This window comes from Pleurotus ostreatus (genome assembly GCF_014466165.1).
Source record: "Pleurotus ostreatus strain PC9 chromosome Unknown scaffold_2, whole genome shotgun sequence".
NCBI classification, from domain to species: Eukaryota; Fungi; Basidiomycota; class Agaricomycetes; order Agaricales; family Pleurotaceae; genus Pleurotus; species Pleurotus ostreatus.
Window position 1 is genome coordinate 4,381,073 of NW_023503157.1, and position 18,341 is coordinate 4,399,413.

The 18,341-nt window shown below is 53.3% G+C and overlaps 4 protein-coding genes across 4 annotated transcripts; 2 read left to right on the forward strand and 2 right to left on the reverse strand.

Moving 5' to 3' along the window:
- Nucleotides 1–577: 577 nt before the first annotated feature.
- PC9H_004415 (uncharacterized protein) lies at nt 578–3,985 on the reverse strand (the record flags this gene model as incomplete). The annotated part of the gene is made up of 16 exons (XM_036773999.1): nt 578–812; nt 879–1,030; nt 1,118–1,378; nt 1,468–1,494; nt 1,562–1,746; nt 1,801–1,887; nt 1,965–2,175; nt 2,249–2,513; nt 2,561–2,632; nt 2,798–2,990; nt 3,044–3,174; nt 3,226–3,351; nt 3,414–3,492; nt 3,552–3,682; nt 3,739–3,872; nt 3,932–3,985. The coding sequence occupies 16 exons, from the start codon at nt 3,983–3,985 to the stop codon at nt 578–580; spliced, it is 2,343 nt and encodes a 780-aa protein (XP_036635472.1).
- A 2,893-nt stretch (nt 3,986–6,878) lies between these two features.
- PC9H_004416 (uncharacterized protein) lies at nt 6,879–9,434 on the forward strand (the record flags this gene model as incomplete). The annotated part of the gene is made up of 6 exons (XM_036774000.1): nt 6,879–7,155; nt 7,211–8,083; nt 8,141–8,282; nt 8,333–8,453; nt 8,508–9,273; nt 9,328–9,434. The coding sequence occupies 6 exons, from the start codon at nt 6,879–6,881 to the stop codon at nt 9,432–9,434; spliced, it is 2,286 nt and encodes a 761-aa protein (XP_036635473.1).
- A 2,975-nt stretch (nt 9,435–12,409) lies between these two features.
- PC9H_004417 (uncharacterized protein) lies at nt 12,410–14,891 on the forward strand (the record flags this gene model as incomplete). Its single annotated transcript, XM_036774001.1, has 4 exons — nt 12,410–12,628; nt 12,681–14,025; nt 14,075–14,244; nt 14,292–14,891. The coding sequence occupies 4 exons, from the start codon at nt 12,410–12,412 to the stop codon at nt 14,889–14,891; spliced, it is 2,334 nt and encodes a 777-aa protein (XP_036635474.1).
- A 159-nt stretch (nt 14,892–15,050) lies between these two features.
- On the reverse strand, nt 15,051–16,179 carry PC9H_004418 (uncharacterized protein; the record flags this gene model as incomplete). Its single annotated transcript, XM_036774002.1, has 3 exons — nt 15,051–15,338; nt 15,404–15,649; nt 15,703–16,179. The coding sequence occupies 3 exons, from the start codon at nt 16,177–16,179 to the stop codon at nt 15,051–15,053; spliced, it is 1,011 nt and encodes a 336-aa protein (XP_036635475.1).
- Between the last annotated feature and the right edge of the window lie 2,162 nt (nt 16,180–18,341).

Sequence of the window (18,341 nt, forward strand, 5' to 3'; positions counted from 1 at the left end):
TGGAAAAAAAAACCCTCCATCCTCCATCCTTCATCCGTGTCAGTGACTCAGATCATGCTTGCGGTACCATTCATAAATGCATCACAGGCGAGGCGCGAGAATCGAGAGAATCGAGAGGCAGAGCGGGGAAGATTGATGGTGTCCGGCATATATATATATATATTGGGCACAGCAATTTCGTCGACCGCGTCGAGTATCGACACGAGGACAAGTCTTGCGTTTGGGCGCTTCTGATTCCCGACGCTGTTTGGTCAAGGCCGTCAAGCCAAATAAACTTGGCTTTCTCTCCACCGTCACAGCGACTCCGAGCCTCGAAAAACTCTTGCGTCAGCTGGCACACATGATTCGCCTCCACCGAACACTTCCTCGACGAACCATTAACGGAAAAACAGACATTATCATATCATATATATCAAAAAATAACGATCGTCCGGACAGTCCTACGAAACGAGCGTGCTTATAAGAGTCAGTTCGTTCACTCAACATCCACACCCACAGTCCAAGAATGCGCAAAATGTCTAGGAAGGAAGCAGATATCCACACGGCAACACATACACACAGTCCTAAACTCCAAACCTCACACGCCAGGTGGGTGGAACCCCGGACCCTGCGGCCAGTCGCCCAGCCGCGCGGGGTCCCCGCCGATGCGCACCCACTGCGAGTGCGACGGCGTCGGCCCGTCGAGCACGAAGAGCTGGTGCCACCCCGGCGGGCTGATGTTCGCGTTCGGCGGCGCGGTGATGGTGCACGTATTGCCCGCGCAGCTGAACGCCGGGAATATCGTGCGCGAGCCCATGGCGTTTCCGTGCGTGCTCGACACAGCTACGTAGACGAGTGAGTGGGTGAGTAGCTGAGATGGGGATGGGGAGGAGAGCGACTTGCCAGCTACGAGCGATACGCGCATGGTGCCCGTGTTGCCCTGGAACAGAGTCACGGTGATAGTCGCCTGGCTCCCGTACGCCCAGTCCTTATTCGTGATCGTGAACTCGGGCTGTCTGAATCCCTGTGTCAGGTACGGCGGAATATACACCTACTCGCCATCGCCACCATACATATACATATCCTCAGTCAGCCCCCCGCCAATATCAACCCAAGTGATAGTAGTCCAAGTACTTACCTCGATGCGGAACTCCTCGGGGAACCCCGGCGTCTGCGGGTCGGAGCCCGAGATGAGGACACGGCCGTCGGGGAGGAGCACGGCCTCCGAGTGGTAGAGGCGCGGCACGATGGTGTTGCCCAGGATCGATATTCGCTGGTGCACGGGCTTCGCGGGGTCGTACAGCAGTGCGCTGAAGTTCGGGTCGGTGGCGAGCCCGAAGCCGGCGACGCCCTGGTGCGCGCCGTTCACGATCAGGAATGTCCCGTCAGGAAGGGGGGCCTGTCGATTGCAATCAATATATGCGTATGCATATGCATATGTGAGCATATGTTAGCAATGGACGGAGTGGCTGTTGTATTGTTGCTTACGATGCACGGCATGACACGGCGGGAAGGCTATATTGAACGTGAATATAAATGTGAATGTTAGCTCGCTGGTGCGTCGTTTGAGGACTTCATTTACCATCCTCTCCAGCGTCCAGGTCGGATTTGGGTCCTCTGGCGCGATGGATACGCAATTGTCGATGGCCTGGCCGGCCCCGGGATTGGATCCGCCGCAGATGAGGATCCGCAGTGGCTCGTTGTACGGCGCGTGCTGTGGAAACAGGACCGCTGCGCCTTCGAGTGGATACGTGCGCCCACCAAGGACTTCGCAAAAGGAAGTCAGAGATCGACTTTATTCCGCCGTCTTACAGCACTCACAGTTATTCACAGACGCGGGGATATTGGGGAGTTCCCTGATAGTCTGGAAGCCTCCAGGCTCCAAGATACGTGCCTCGTTATAATAACCTAATAAAGTATTGACAAAGTTACTGTCCGTCAGCACCTTCTTTTCTCGCAGGGCGTTCGAAACAAGCAGTACGCACCGACGAAGAGATTGCCGCTGGGGAGAACGAAGACGAATGGGTACAAGTTGTTCGGGTCGGTTCTTTGCAGCCAGTCGAGCTCGATTACCCCGCCCTGCCGTGGCAGGAGTTCCAGGTTCGGCTGGGGCGACGCGTTGCTCCCCGTTTCCCCGCCTATCACCAGGATCGACCCGTTCGCCAGCATCGCGGCGGTGGGGTACCACCTCCCCCGCTGTACGCACGCACAATCAGCACAATCAGCACACAGCAAGTACGAACACGCGGGCCGCCACGAACACACGCACCTGGAGCGCCACCGCCGGGAAGCCCTCCTCCCAGTCCGTCGTCCCCTGCACCCCGTCCGACCCGCTCGGGGTGTACAGCCGGATCCCGAACGTCGAGTCCAGCGACCACCCGCCGACGTTGATCTGCCGCCCCGCTTTGTCGGGCAGGATGATGCTGCCCGAGCAGAAGACGTCGCTCTTGACGTGCATCTCGCGCCACGCGCGCGAGAAGTCGTTTGCGAGCGAGAGGTCGAGCTCGTACGCCCCGGTGGAGTTGGGGAACTCGCTGACCTGGTGTTAGTAGCAAGAAGGTATGGGAGGAGGTTGGCGTACCTGGTGCCGCCCTTCTCGAGGAAGGTTACCTTGTTGTTGATGCCCACCGTTGCGATGAGAGGGACTACGACTCTGAAAAATCAACGACGATGAGGAACAGGAGATTCGTCACCGCGTACGAGATACACACCCAGGAACTGCCGCATCACGCCGTCAGCTGCCTCCCAAAGCTCGACGCGATGACCACTCACCGAAAAACTAGAGAAAGGCTCGAAAATCAGATCCCATGTTGAAAACGCAAAGCTCACCTCGTACCGCCCAGTGTTGGCTGGGGTGTTCCACACGTCGATGTTTCCGTCCCAGTGGTAAAGCTGCAATCGCTGGGCGCCGCCGCACAGATGGATCGGGTCCCCCGAACACGGGAAACTGCAGTCGGCCGCAGGCGCCGGAGCGCCGCCGTTCGCAGCCTCGTTGGCGACGTCCCCGCAATCTCCACGTCAATAAGCAAAGATGAAATACTGGTAGTGACACGGGCCCACGCACAGCATTCGTCGCCAAATTCCATGCCCGCTGCGGGGTAGCCGAATGCAGCACATTGGTTCAGGCACGCATCGACTGTCAGGTTGTTCTGCATGATGATCTGGTAGGGGAAAACGCGCTGGGCGCCTGGCTCTCTGGAAACGAACGTGGAGGAGTGGATACGGGACGTAGAGCGGGGAACCTACTGCAAGCAACCAACAGACCTCCACTGGCCCGGAAGCCCAGTATCCTTTACGACAGGGATAGGCAGGATGGGTACGTTGCCCCCGCTCGTATACACCGACAGTCTGTTTGGGCCACCACATGCCTCGCTGATAATTCGACACAAAGGTGAGTGTGAATAAGAATTGAGCAGATGATTGGGTACACATACGTCGGGTTGCCTCCGCATGCCATGTTACAGCTAGCTTCGTCGCCCTGAGTGGCACCGTTGATCAGCGTATTGCCACAGTCTACCAGGAAGGTCTACGGATCAGATCATAGACTTTGAGGGACACGAGGGAGAACGCACAGCACTCCTGCGAGAACTCCATGCCAGCCACGGTCATGCCCATGCCGGAGCACACGTTGATGCAGCCTTCGACCGTCAGATTCGGGTCTGCCGGAGCTGCGAAGCTGAATATACGCCCATGGGCGTTATCACTGATAAGATGATCAGCTGCCATCGATAGACAAGGAAGCAGGGAGAGGTCACCCACACGAAGCAACCGCCGTAGTGCCATGATCCAGGGAGGCCGGCCGTAACGGGGGAGACTGCTGCAGCGCGGCGGTGGCGATCAGAGGGAGGTTTCAAAGAGTCATGCCCTTGGTTGGGCGCGCAAAAGATTGGCCGCTGCAGTAATGATGTTCAGTGGAGGGATGTGTTAACAAGAAAAGCGTCGGTGGACGTACGGGGGTAAACAGTATCGTGACCAGAGTCACGACAAGCCAGCGAAAGAGGGCCATTTCGACTTGCCTCAATCTCCAAGCAACGATCGTTTTTATAGGACAGGATCATCCCCTTTCAAACACATCAGGGTGTGCGGCGGGAGTTCGGCGCAGACGTAACATTGATGGTTTGTCACCAAACAAGGCCGTCAGCAATGTCTGAGCACTGTCTTCGCATTTATTTCAGGTGATAGGAGTATCATATCGTATATTTTCGATTTGACAGATGTCAACAGCAAGTGTACATCGAAGAACGAACCTACCAGTCGATGCCATTCATAGGCTTCTCTTCGACACCAACGCGACTACAAGACGCCCATCATCGCTTCCCCACTGAGAGAATCATGTGAGTTGAGCTTCTATTGATCGACAGTGCAATTATTGGAACGCACGGCTGGCAAGGCGTTGCGGAAGTTGCGACGACCCACAAGGCGCACTCGTATACAAAGAAGCAGCTAAAGTGGGTAACCGAATAAGGGTGCAATTATAGGACGGGTTTCAGATAACGGGCGAGAGGATCCCGCGAGCCTCACGTTTTTGTGTTGGCGCCCTGGCAAGAATTGCTCCCCGAAAGCATCATACAGGAAGAGTACCATGAACTAAGACACGTTGGCAGGCAAGCGTTGATAGAGTGTATCGGGGAGAGGGCCGAGGGTACAGTGATTTAGGGTGCATTGCATGCTCACTAGAATGCACGCGGCGCGCGTTACCGATTGTCCAGAGAGGCTGACCCGCAAACGGTGCTTGTCATGTCGGGTCCTCACACTAACCCAAGGTACGGATATTCGTTTACATGTCAACGATGGGACCCTCGGCCAGAATAAGAAATTGGGACATACCGTCATTTTAGACGATCTCTGCCATACCGCTGCTTCCATAAAAGCTAAAAAATCAACCCTGTTCGTGAAGTGACGCGTTCCTTTCCAATCAGAAGGAATGGAGACCTATAACCCTTCTCCTTGATGAAAGAACCCAAGAGAATCGCGTAGCACGAAGGAGCATGAAGAGAAATACGTGGGACACTCGCGCCTGAAATTTGGCCAAGGACTGGTCGTTCTCGGGCGATCAGCGGAAATTGGCCTTCGCATCTCCGTAAAAACGCTATCTGATGTCGGATGCAAACAGGCGAGAACGGCTGGCAAAAGAGCTCGACATACACCACCGTCTTTGGGCCCCGCGGAGGATCTGAAGAAACGTACTGGCGAATCATGCACTTATCATCCGGAATGCCAACGCAGAGGGACCGCAAGGTTTGCACCGCCAACATCGGGTGAACGGACGACAGGAATGGCCTCGACGTCGCCCATCATAATCACCACAGCTTCGGTTACAGTCTAAGGGCCAGCCAGCGCCGCCGCCATAGTCGGCGAAGATAGAAACTGGATTGCGTCGCAAGGTCCACCCAAAGCTTATTTGGCTCAGTACTCTCGACCAAACAACGTCGGGGTAATCGGGGCGTTGATGCGGCGCCAAATCTGTCCTTGCGCTGTGATTCAAAGTCAAACATCGAGACGAACTCTGACGCGACTCGGTTAACACAAACTCGATAGTCTTAGGATGGGAAATTCGAAGGAAAATGAAGGTCGTCATTCTATACTCTCCCCTAATACATGTAGCAGAAACGAAATACAGCGCTCCTCGAGAGCCTCGCAGCAAATGGATCACATCTTCTGAGGAAGTACCATCGCACTTGGGGGAGAGGATGTCTGGTAATCGTGAGTTAAAGTGCTGCGCAATGAGAAATGCGAGTCGGCAGGTGAGGACCACGTGTGCACAAAGTTTGACGAATGCAGGTTCTCGAGGCATGGACGCACAACGATGGCGGCAACCGGACTGAGACATAGAGCACTGGATGCAAGGTCGGAACCGCTCTATCCACGTAGCAAAAACCACAGCGGTCCAGATGGTCGTTCACTCAATCTCGATTCATCCATGAGTCTTGCGAAACGAAACGGACGCGTGGTGGACGAGCCCGTGGAAAGTATTAGTAGCAAACAATTCACCGGACGATTCGAACAAACCTCCATGTCTAGTATGCGACTTCATGAGCCGGAATCGGGCTTTATTGTAGTACTCGTCACCTTCGTCCCAACGTACGCAAGCATTCGCTCGTGCATGGCTTTGGAAAGAGATGACACTAGGGTTCCTGTTCAGTTCGGCTACTTTCGTCTTACAGGGAGCATCTCATCCCTCTAGAGCTCACGTGTCAAGTCCAAACGATGCCTTTCAGATAGTCTCAAAGGACGCCCGTGCCTGTTACTCGGGCTCTCTGGCCGAAATCGGAGATGGGTAAAACTAGGAAACCTCGCGATGGACGTACTCGTACCATGTTTTCATGTCGCCTTCATCGAGTGCCTTGTAGAACGCTTTACAGTGAGGTATTACAGTTAGACAATATGACGTGCGTCCACACTTTGAGGAGGTATATTGCTCGTGATGCTGCCTCCGAACGAAGGCGAGAGCAGTGAGTATCAGGGATTGAGTTATTGATCTGCATCGAGATCCGTCATAAAGCCGTCTAATCAAGTTGGATGGCCACAACGGGCAGACGGAGGATGTGTGATTAGTGGGCTGATGAAGCTCCACACCCTGAAGGGGATACGCCTTGCATTTCATGAAATGGCCACTTGCATGTAAAATAAAGAAAGGGGCGTTCTCATTTGGTGGCAGTATCCCGTTATGGTAGGTAGTGTATTGAGAAATCGGCGGAGCTCGAAGTTTACGGTCACATGAGTGGCATATTGAAACGTTCAGACAATGGGCGCCTCCTTCTTACTTGCCACCAACTAGCCACCGAGTCCACTTGAACAACCATCCCACACAGCTCGAAAGAGATCCATTGTGTCTGTACTGTGGCACTTTAAGTGAGTATAAGTATCATGCCTGCTCCTCCTCGTTCTCCCAACGCAACATGTCTGACCATACAGTCCGTCTCAAGAGCACCCCAGTCAAACCGACGAAACCACCTCCCGTCAATAGGAAGGAAATGTCTGCGTTGCACCTTCCACCCGACTCTCTCATTCCCAACACCGAGTTCTGTCGAACTTGGCTCAACGTGCACGACGCGATCAAGCACCTCGTCGTCGATGAGGAGTTGAAAACACTTGCCGAGGCCGTCCAGAAAAGCAAAGAAACTTGCTATAAGAAGGTAGAAATCCTGCTCAACTACGCTAGTGGTTTGATTCACAGTCCGTCGTCTTACTACCCGTTTGTCGCTCAACTAACTCCGCTTGTATGTCCTAGATGAACTTTGCCCCTCCTTGGAATTCATCGTGTTCGTCGACAACCACTCATTTGTCCCGACGAACCATCCGAACGAAATCAAGGGTGGTGCTCCAGACTCTGTCGGCATACTCGAGAGCGTCCTCAAGAAACTTCAGGAGGACGAACGCAATCGAATTCCCTGCCATCTCACCTTGACAGCGGTCGAGGAGAAGACAGCTGTCGACGCGAAGGTTGGTCCGGCACAGTGCGGCGCCTATCTTGGATACGCCAATCAGGCCCGGCCCGACATGGTGGGCATGTACGGCCTCTCCGTCTCGCCTCGAAGTTTCCAGATCCAGTACAGCTGCGCCGCTGGGCTTGCTACGTCAGAAGAGTTCAACTGGACTGCACAACTCGGTGGCATTTTGGCGTATGTATGCACGCTGTACCTTCCCCGCACCGACTTCGCGCCGAGAGATACTACGATCTCGCTCGCTACTGGTCGTGACATCCTCGGGCCTCCCCTCTGGGACATCGATGTCGGCGACAAGGTTTATCGCAACTGCAAAGTCCAATTTGTCGGGCAACCATGGACGAGAATGACATGGGTTGTGAAAGCGGAAACCGACAACGAGGAAGGCCCTATTATGATCAAAGACTCGTACCGTGACGTGCGGACCCGCTTCAAGGAAGGGGACATGTACGAGATTCTTCACAAGGAAGGTTCTGCACCTGGATTTGCCGCTGTCGATCGCGAATACGAAGTCAAGTACACAGATACCCCCATCACAGTCTCTATGAAGGAATGCACGCGGATCAAGACGAGGTTGATCATGAAGACAAGTGGGTTGGCTCTGAACCACTGCAAGAATATTGTCGATTTCTTCAAAGGAATGTACGACATCCTTGAGGGTGGGTATCCATTACCTCTCTGTTCCTGTGTTGTTCTTGACTGACAATGTCGCTTAGCCCATCGTTGGATGGTTACGGAACGCAAGTTGCTTCATCGTGACATCAGTCATGGCAATATCGTCGTCGAAGCTAAGGATTCTCCCCAAATACCGAAGTTCACGGGGAAGCCACCGATATTCATCAACGAAGTTCTCCGCGGGTGAGTCCCTCACATTTCATAACTAAGATTGCCTAACGTACGATCTATAGCGAACCCGCACCACCTATGGCTCGATTACTGGACATGGACAACTGTGCCAGACTCGATACAATGGCAGGGGAGACGAAAACAGTTGTAGATGCAACCGACCAGCCATTAAGATACCGCACTGTGAGTCTAATTATAATTATTGATTATTGGAGTGGTCCTCTCACCGCCATTCAGGGTACACCAAAATTTATCGCTCGATCCGTTGCTATTGGAGAAATCCTGGTTGAATGTGGGGTCCTGCCTATGCCGACGTTACAGTCAGATATCGCAGAGAAGTACAAACGAGCTTATCACGAAGACATCTCTAAGTTGCGGTCCTTCTCCGACGCCAATGGGTCTTCGCACGGTGGGTATCCGGACGCGGCGCGCATAGCCCTTATCCAGACAGATCCCGACTTCGGCGCTGACATGTTCGAACATCAACCCTTCCACGATGCGGAGTCCGTATATTGGTGCATCGCCGCTTTTGTCCTCCTTGCGAAACCGCTGAACAGCGACGTGGACGAAAACAACGATGCCTTCAACGAGATGTGGACGTGCCTCGCGGAGCACGAGGTCGGGAACGATAACGACAAGCGGCTCCCTCTTATTCATCGCTGCAAGTGGAAGCACTGGTTGCATAGGGATCTTTCGTTTATTGCCGACCTAATGGTTGCGCTCAGCTTCCAAGTCCGACCTGAATGGACACTTGTGACGCCGGGGCCGGATCCTCTCCACCTCCACGAAGCAATGCAACGGTTAATTCTGCAATACGTCCATGATTGGGAGAAGAACCGAATCAACGTCGAACTCGACACCGTCTACTCCCGAGCTTTCACGCCCGTCGAGCGAAAACCCATGGCGCAGGTGTGCAAACACCCCCTCAAGGGCCAGGTCATCACCTCGAGCACCCTTGGCAAGCGAGGGTCCAAGACTGGGCGCGCGCAATCAGGCTCGAAGCGTAAGTCCCCATTCTGCTCCCCTTCATGTCAGTTGCTCACGCGTCACATTTCAGGATTGCGCAAGACCGGCGACGATGAACCTCTAGGTGCGGACTTGGCTGAGTTACAACAAGCCTGGGTTGACTCGCAGTCTGTGCCTGTGGCCGCTGAGCTTTTATAATACGGGTCTGAGGACGAGGACGAAAATGCCTCGGAGTAACTCAGCCGTCGCCCATACCAGCCGGTGCAGGTGCTCTATCTATTTCCCATTTCCACAACATGCATATCTCATCGTTGTCCATGTATTTTTATCCCCCTTTTCTGAGTCTTGTTGCCTATGCTATACCATTTCCTCACTCGTACACACAGGCTGTCGCAACGTACATTGCTATCACGGAATACAATATATTTATTGTCCTTTTGAACGAAGAGAAGTGAGGTACTGGCTTCAACGTTGGTCACGACCAAACAACGTCGGGATATGGGGGAAGTTGGCGAGATCCGTGTAGTGCAACAGCAAGGAGTCCGACGTTGCGTGAGCGAGGATTATGGGGAAATTATTGGGACTCACGGCTGGCAAGGCGTTGGGGAGGTTGCGACGACTCACAAGGCGTGATCGCATACAAAGAAACAGCCAAGGTTGGTAGCCGAATAAGGATTCAATTGCGGCACGGATTTCAGATAACAGGCGAGATGATCCCGCGAGCCTCGCGTTTTGTGTTGGCGCGATGGCAAGAATTTCTCCCCAAAAGCATCATCCAGGGCGAGTGCCATGAACGTAAGACACGTGGATAGACAGACATTAACCAATTGTATCGGGGAGGGGGGGCGAGGGTACAGCAATTTAGGGTGCATTGCATACGTACCTGGGAGAACGGGGACACTCCTGGTTGGCACCACCCCAACATACGATGCGCCTGAAATTTGACTTAGGACTGGTCGTTCCCGAGCGATCAACGAAGATGTATGGTGTGCCCGCCGATGATGTGGCATACCATGGCAATGAGACCATTCGCCTGGTAGAATGCCTCGATATCGTCCACGAGAGGCTGTACTTATCCTAAGCTTCCTTCCTCGACCTCAACAAACATGGTATTGGAGGCGTTTGTCCCTCAAAGGAAGACTCGACTGGTAAGTTTTGCACTGGAGTAGAATTGTGAGTATGTGAACAAAGGATAATGCACTCAGCTCGTCAACGTTCAACTGTCACTGCGTCTCGCCTGGCCTTCAGTAATGCTTTGATACCCGTCTGGACTGGATAAAAGATGTCTACCGCGAGCACTATAACCATCGCATGTCCGGAAGAGCGCTATCAGAGCGACGCGAACGAGTGAAAGGCCTGGAGAAAAGAACCTATCATAGGGTGATCCAACACCGTGGTTTAGACGATCAGGACAAACGTACTGGCAAATCATGCACGCTATCGCAAGGTTTGCGTCGCTGGCATAGGGCGAGCGAATTTCGTGAAGAACCTTGACGGTGGCCGTCACCACAATTTGTGGTTTTAGTCAACGTCGCCGTAGAAGCTAGACAACGGGAAGGATAGTGAGTGTTTGGCCCAGCGCTCTTGACCAAACAACGTCGGTGTTGACGCGGCACCAAATCTGTCCTTCAAGATTTCAACACCGCTTTCCAATGCCGATATCTCCAGACACGAGAGTGGAGAGAATGTACGCCACGAAATACGCACGAAAGAAATTGGCAGCGAAGTTTCCAAATAACTAAGGAACCGTGGTAAGTAGTGGCTTGCGCCTTCGGTACCATGGTATATGCTGAACAGACGCGAAACTCAGCGGCTTTTGGCTCATATCATGACCCACTCGACGAAGGATGCGGTTAGACGTCAGTCGTGGTGAATGAGGAAGAGTGCGATGGAGTTCTGCGGACACATGGTACGAGGACGAACTAGGGCAGCAGAGGTCGGATATGGTAGGAAGGGAGAAAGAACCAAGGTATGTGAGTTGTCGATCTCCAAAGCGCGAATTGTACTCACCCACATCCAGTGCCTCGACGAAGATGAGAGCTCCCGGCACCATGGCGTCCTACGACATACAAACGAAGGTGAGAAGGACCGTCACACGTAGGAGGAAAGGACAAGCCCAACGCACGGACTCTAAGAAGCGCAGGCTAATGAAATACGGAAGAACATCGAAGGGGTCGACCCGACCGACATACCACTTATTGCTCCTGGTCGAAAAACATTGGACATCTGTTCAATGATCCAACATGCTTGATCTACTGTATCTACCGGGCGATGGATTGTTCGACACGATGTACCACAAAATCGCGACGCGGGAACCCCTGTGTGTAATACCCGGGATCCAGACGTGGGGTCGCCTTACTCGCAACCCCCAATCCAGTATCCATGCTCGCTGACACGCCCGCGTGTCGGTCATCGGTCGCTCTATTCTCGAATCCGCAGCAAGTAGCTCACATCCTACCATCATGGCGCAGCCTCGTTCCGGGATACGACTCCAATGAGTACACGGAGCCCATTTCGCGCGTGATGATACACGGTGCGATTCATTGGTCCCAGCTCTCTAAGAATCTGTGTTTATCGCCTAGAGAAGCTTGTTGCCCACTAGGTCCCCGAGATTTATTGCCGCAGCTGCGCCGTAAATGACCCGTGTGTTCTGGGAGTCCCGAATTTCGCTTAGCCCTCGTTTGAAAACAAAGCTAAGAGTCGAACTTTCGTATATCATTGGGCCGGCTCGCATGCTGAATTCATCTTCCATGAGATCTCTCTTGTATAACAGATGATACGAATGATGTAGTTTATCATACCGCCTGTATTGGCCGCTACCTCGTTGTATCTTGGGCGTCTGTGAACTCCCAACTGAGCGATTCGGGCTCGACTCTTGGAGACTATGACTGCCAACACTACTTACCTTTATAGGTAAGTGGGCAACAATTCACGTGACTCGACACCACACGTCGTTCAACTTTCATGACTCCCTGGTTTACTCTCAATATCCACACATCCAGCCAATCCTTCCCCCAAGGAAAGTGCAACAGGAGTCGCAGAGACTTCAGGAGCTCCTTCGTCTACCGACGGCGATAACACCGGGGAACAGAAGTCTCGACCAGCATCAGTTATTGACCTCGAAATCAAACACACCCCACAACAGGCATATCGCAAACTACTACTCACACTCGATGAGCCCTGTCGACATCGGCAAACTGCGCAGCGCGCTTGTTCAGGAGACCCGTGGGCGATACATAGGCGGTGTCGACCCCCATACGTTCGTTGAAAGCTTCATGAAATGGAATCCCGATATCGATACTTCATTCAAGGCCGAGAAACCCTCCAAGGCGCGACTGAGGCGTTTGATTGGCATGGCCGGTAAACCTGAGAGCGCGATGAACGAGGACTGGGTGAGTTGAAGGACACCACAATATCATTCATTTACTAACACACCTACCATAGCAAGGTGCCTTCTCTGGCTGGCCCCTTGTACGCAAACGGAAGGTGATCCAGCGCCTCGACTTTGAGGACACTCATAACTGCCGCGACGCAGAGAGCCAGCTTGGACCTGACAGCTGTAACTACCTCAGGAACAAGCCAATCGTCCCACGACTCGCTCGGCGGAAGATAGACTTTGCTAACATTCAAAGCTTTACTGAGCACAAAGCGGATGAGAAAATGGACGCGTTCATCGATGCTGGCGGTGAAGAATACGATGGAGAGGCCTACTATGTTATGGCGGGCTATTCGAAGCGTCAAGAAGGCGTAGAAGAGGACGAGAAGGAGGACGAAGACGCGGGAATGGCCGCGACGGAGGACGCGTATATCGCTGAACCTTCAGCAGCAGACGTCGATACAGAGGGGGGAGAGGCTCACCCCAAGGTGACGGATGACACGAAACCAACGCCTGGTGAAAAATATCCTTTCGAAAACGACACGAAGCAAGGTCGAAGCACCCGAGGACAGATTGCAAGCTACGCCGGGGTGACGATGGCGATGCAGTTTAGGTCCCATTTATTCAGCGTTCTCGTGTGCGGGAGATACGCGCGGTTCATTCGTTGGGATCGCTCCTGCGCCATTGTTACTCGCCGCTTCGACTATACGACGCACCCGCTCATCTTATTCGACTTCTACAAACGCTTTGCGCAACTTACCGATGTCCAGCGCGGGCTCTACCCAAACCTCCGCGAACTCAGCAGGCCAGCTGGAATGGAAGCGTTGGAAATGATTCGAAAATACGCAACGTCATACTTTACTGGCGAGCACGCTGACTTTTACAAGAAAGAATCCGATCCCAAGCAGCTCCCGCTGCTATCCTTGGTCTTCGGGGATGACACCTATGTCGTTCCAGCACCCTGTTTCAATAGCAGAATGTACTCTCCGTTCGGTCGATGCACGCGCAATCGGGCGGTAGTTCTTCTGAAGGGAAGGAACAGTGCGAGGGTGGCGGAGGATGGGACATACGGAAAGGATGGACAAATCCTGTATCTCAAAGAGTACTGGCGCGAGGAGTCCGCCTTCACGAAGAAAGAGTCGGATGTCTACAGGATGCTAGAGGCTGCTAAAGTCACCTTTGTTGCCGAAATGCATGCCGGTGGAGATTTCATGGTGGGCGACGGCACGGATGCAAAGGCGATCGCCACCATCGGCCATGAATGGAAGTTGAAACCGTGGGTGCAGAAACATAGCAAGCTCAGAATCAGACGCTTGACGGCTCACTTCATCGTGCTCTCGACCCTCGGCCGCGACCTCGCAACGTTCAGGACAGCTCGGCAGTTGGTGACCTGCATCGCCGATGCCATGGATGGTACGTACTCCATTTCGACGTCGCGACCACAGACTGACTCCTCGACTAGCTCATCAGCAAGCTTATAAACTAGGGATCCTTCATCGCGATGTCAATGCGAGCAACATCCTCATGACGCTGGAACCCAAGAATCGCCGTGGTTTTCTTATCGACTGGGATCACTGTATCTTCTTGAACGAGGCCCTTAAAGAACGTACAGATACCAGGGTCCATCGCACGGTGAGTGACAATTGTCGTCCTTGTCGCTCCAACTCAGTGTCGCGTAGGGTACGTGGCAGTTTATGTCTGCATATTTGACGCAGAAGCCTGAAAGCGCGTCGCATACGGTCGTCGACGATCGCGAATCGGCGCTGCATGTGCTGACATCCATGGCCTTGAAGCATCTCAGGCATAACATCCAAAACCAGCAACGGCTAAGAGGTATATTGCTCATGTTCGATGAATACCTGGCTCAAGAGGGCAAGCCAGACAAAGCGTCTGGATACAAAGGGTCTATTGTCGCCAATGGAGGGCTTGGGGTGAGGTTCGACGTTCCTGCGATTACGCTCCTCACACAGGATCTTTCCGAGTTCTTCGCCCCGCGCTATACCCATAAGTACGACTGGACAGCCGAGGAACTCCAGCTCATGTCACCTGAGGCCTTGGCCAAGTACGAGATAGAGAAGGACGAACATCGCCAAAAGCTCGCGAAATTACTCGATCCCCCTCCGGATTTTGTGTACGAGACGATGCGCAGCTGGGCAGCGAAAATGCCTGAACCGCCCGACAACATCACTCAGTGGGTCGACAATCTGAAAGGACATGGGGGATTGCTGAAACGCACTGGTGATCATCTTAGTAAGTGGGAGGGAGAAAGATGTCCTTGAGATGGGATGGACTAGTATCTTATACAACGGGCAATACACGCCCTTCCACCTCATCTGACTAGTTTCCATACCACACCCGCATATCCAATTGCATTATGTACTAGCGCCGCTGACGAATGAACTACCGATCAAGTGATTTGCGCAACGATCGCGCGCTGCTCACTTGCACCTCTGGACGGCGTCTGCAATATCGTCTTCTGCCGACGCCCACCACGGCTGCCACTGACAATGGGGGACGGGTACCTTAAGCTTGTGGTCCGAATTCCTATAATATCGATAGAACAGGACCCCGCCCACCACCCCGACGTCGACGAGCGCGAGGCTCTGCACGACTTCGAAGAGCCGACGGACGGGGTGGTCTGGTTCGCGGGGCATGGACACACTTTGGAAGCGTATGTACGTAATGTTGCTCCTCGACAGCGCGCGCCAGCTGTCGTTCATGTCGCTCTGTGAATGCAATATGCCACTCAGCGCATGAGCACACAGTCTTGAGAACGAGGACAAATGGTTACCGGAGGCATCTGCACGCGAATATGCCGCAGATTCGGGGGCAGTGATACCCACGACGGGGCGTCCGTGAAGTAGATTCGGTTCACCGACAGGGCGCGTACGGGGGCAAAGGCCGCTTCGACGTCGTACAGGGATGTAGGGGACGCAGCGATAAGGTCTGGGATGTCGAGATCCAGTAGCGACGTCCTCCTCCCGAACTGTTGCAGGCGAGCGGCACACCGATCGAATGTAGATGGGGAACTGCGTTGCTGGGCAAGGTGGGGTGCGAGTGGTCCTTCGTATCGCGGCCCAATTGGCCTACATGGATGAATTGGAGCGCGGTGTTGCGCTCAAGGAAGTCGACGAAGGGCTGCGAATAGAACGTGCTTTGCAGCTCAAGATGCGTGAGCTGCGCGGTCAATGGGACGAGCCACAGTATTTCCGGATCGATGAAAGATGGGCCGCGAATAGAGAGGCGACGCAGACTAGGGAGGTGTGGGAGTATAGTGCGGATGTCGGGGACATGGGTGAAGAAGCATCCAAGATCGAAGCTCAGCGATGTTGTGGACCGAAGACCTGGATTGAGTTCGATGCGGTGGTATAGTTTATCCACGACGGATTGTAGATCTCGTCTGTCAGATAAGTCGCGGCGAGAGATCCATAGTTTCTGATAAAGCAGTGGTAGAGCCAGGATGTAGAAGTGACGTGAGACGGTGAGCAGAGTCAAGAGAGTCTTCTGATCGCAACCAACGGACTCGATGATAGGGATGAAGAGCTCGTTGGGCAGCGTCCATGGCATGCTGGCGCGGACAAAACTCGAGTTGGACTTGATTATTTTGAAGCTACGGCACGTCCCGGGAAGATACTGGCAACCAGATGGGAATTCCAGCGGGAGAATCGCAATTAATGGACAGATATCCAGGGCCTAGGCCACATGATGGTCCATGGACAGTGTCTCCCGGTCGTGGGAACAACGAGGAAGGCATACAATAAATTGATATTCGCAAGAATTCACTGATATGTTATTCTTTCAGCACCATATTTCTCAACCAGTTGACAAAGGATCGTGGTGAGCCCAAAGACTTTCTCATGATCAATCCAGTTGCGAAACCACTGAGCAACAACGTGAACAACAATTGGGACATATTTCAACAAGGCTCAGCTTTCAGGTTGAACCCGAATGGACACTTCTGACGCCGGCGCCTCTCTCCGCCTCCACGAAGCAATGTTGATTCTCTAGTACGTTCATGATTGGGAAAAGAACCGAATAGACGCCGCCCTCGACACCGTCTATTCTCGAGCTTTCTCGCCCGCTAAGCGAAAGCCGATGGCACCAGCGTCTTCACACCCCCTCATTGGTCAAATGAATACCTCGAGCACACTCGGTAAGCGAGGCTGTGACTCTAAGTCGGTCGCTGGGCGCGCGCAATCACGGCGAAGCGTAAGTCCTCCTTCTGCATACGCGTCACATTTCAGGATTCCCCAAGACCAGCGACGATGAACCTCTAGACGCGGACTTAGCTGAGTTACAACAAGCCTGGGTTGACTCGTAGTCTGCGCCTGTGGCCGCTGGGCTTTTGGGGTACGGGTCTGAGGACGAGGACGAAAATGCCCGACGGCCACGACAGCGACCTATACCCTCGCAACAATGAGTGATGCCAGGAATCAGATGATGACAAACGTGCACGCTAACGATGTCGCTACCACTACCACCTTAAACCTTTCCGACCTTCGACTAGAAGGCTCGGCGCGACTGGACGAGAATGAATGATATTACAGAATCTACGCACTGGGACTGTCATTATGATGATTCCTCCCCGTATCCTTAATCCGGCTTGATACGTTCCTCTGTCCACTTATCTTGTCCTGACGTCCGCATCTCCGCCCAGTCGCCGAAGCAGATAATGCAATCGTAGGTGCAGTTGGTGATGATTGAAGGGTGAGCACGTTTGATCTTGGTGATTATGTCTGAGTACCCGATGATGAAGAGGTGGCCGTCGTCACGGCGAGAGCGGTCGCGTCTTGCAGAGTGGCGGCGCTGAAAGCATAGGTAATGACTTCATTCGGGAGCTTGCCTAGATGTCCGAGAGCGGTCCTGGGAAGCACGTCACTCTTTGGCATCTCGTAGCTATGTATAAAATGGGTGCTATTAGATGGGCTCCGCCGGAACGCGCAGTATTAATGCCAAATCTCACCTGAAAACCACCTAGAGCATGTCTTCGAGATTTAGAATCTCGCTGCCAGTAGGTGCCATGAAGTTCTATACGATTGTCTTCCTGCTGAACATTCCGTATCCCCGACATCGCGCGTTTGTTGGTGCTTGTCGAAGTTTACGCTATGGTCGTATTAATCCGTCAAAGAGCTTCATACCGAGTCCAGTCTGAGGGACATACAATCGGTAATACTGACCCATCCTGCGAGATTCAAGGAATGGATTGTAGTAGTATGGAAGAAGAATGTCCCCCGATAGCTAGATGTGACGAGCACTGACCGAAAGCCAGGCGTCGATTGAACATTAGTTCCCACCGCGAGTATTGAGTTCCTACAATAGGGACGGTCATTTCATCTAAATAGCAGTAGTCGACCGCTTGATTACCTTTTTGATCAAGCTACACGATGTGTGCTAGCTGAACCTTCCCTCGACGTAGTGATCGACCTCTGTGCGGCGCTCTAAACTCAGCCTCTGTTTGGTCCATGCCTCTTTACCAAATAAGATCAAGGAGCGCTAACACTCAGCTCGGCGGCTCACTTCGAATCAACGTCGACGCGGTTATCGTGAAGGGAGCCACAGTTTTTGGAACTCCAGTCGAGTCAGTCTACGCTCGTCCAATGTGAGGCTTTTTTCCCCTTGGAGACTTCTAACCTACACCCAAAGAGCCTTACAGGGCGGAAAGTCACAACCACTGCGTCTTAGCAAGAGCGACGGGCTCAGTGGGCTTCATGCGAGGGCAAACTCCGTTC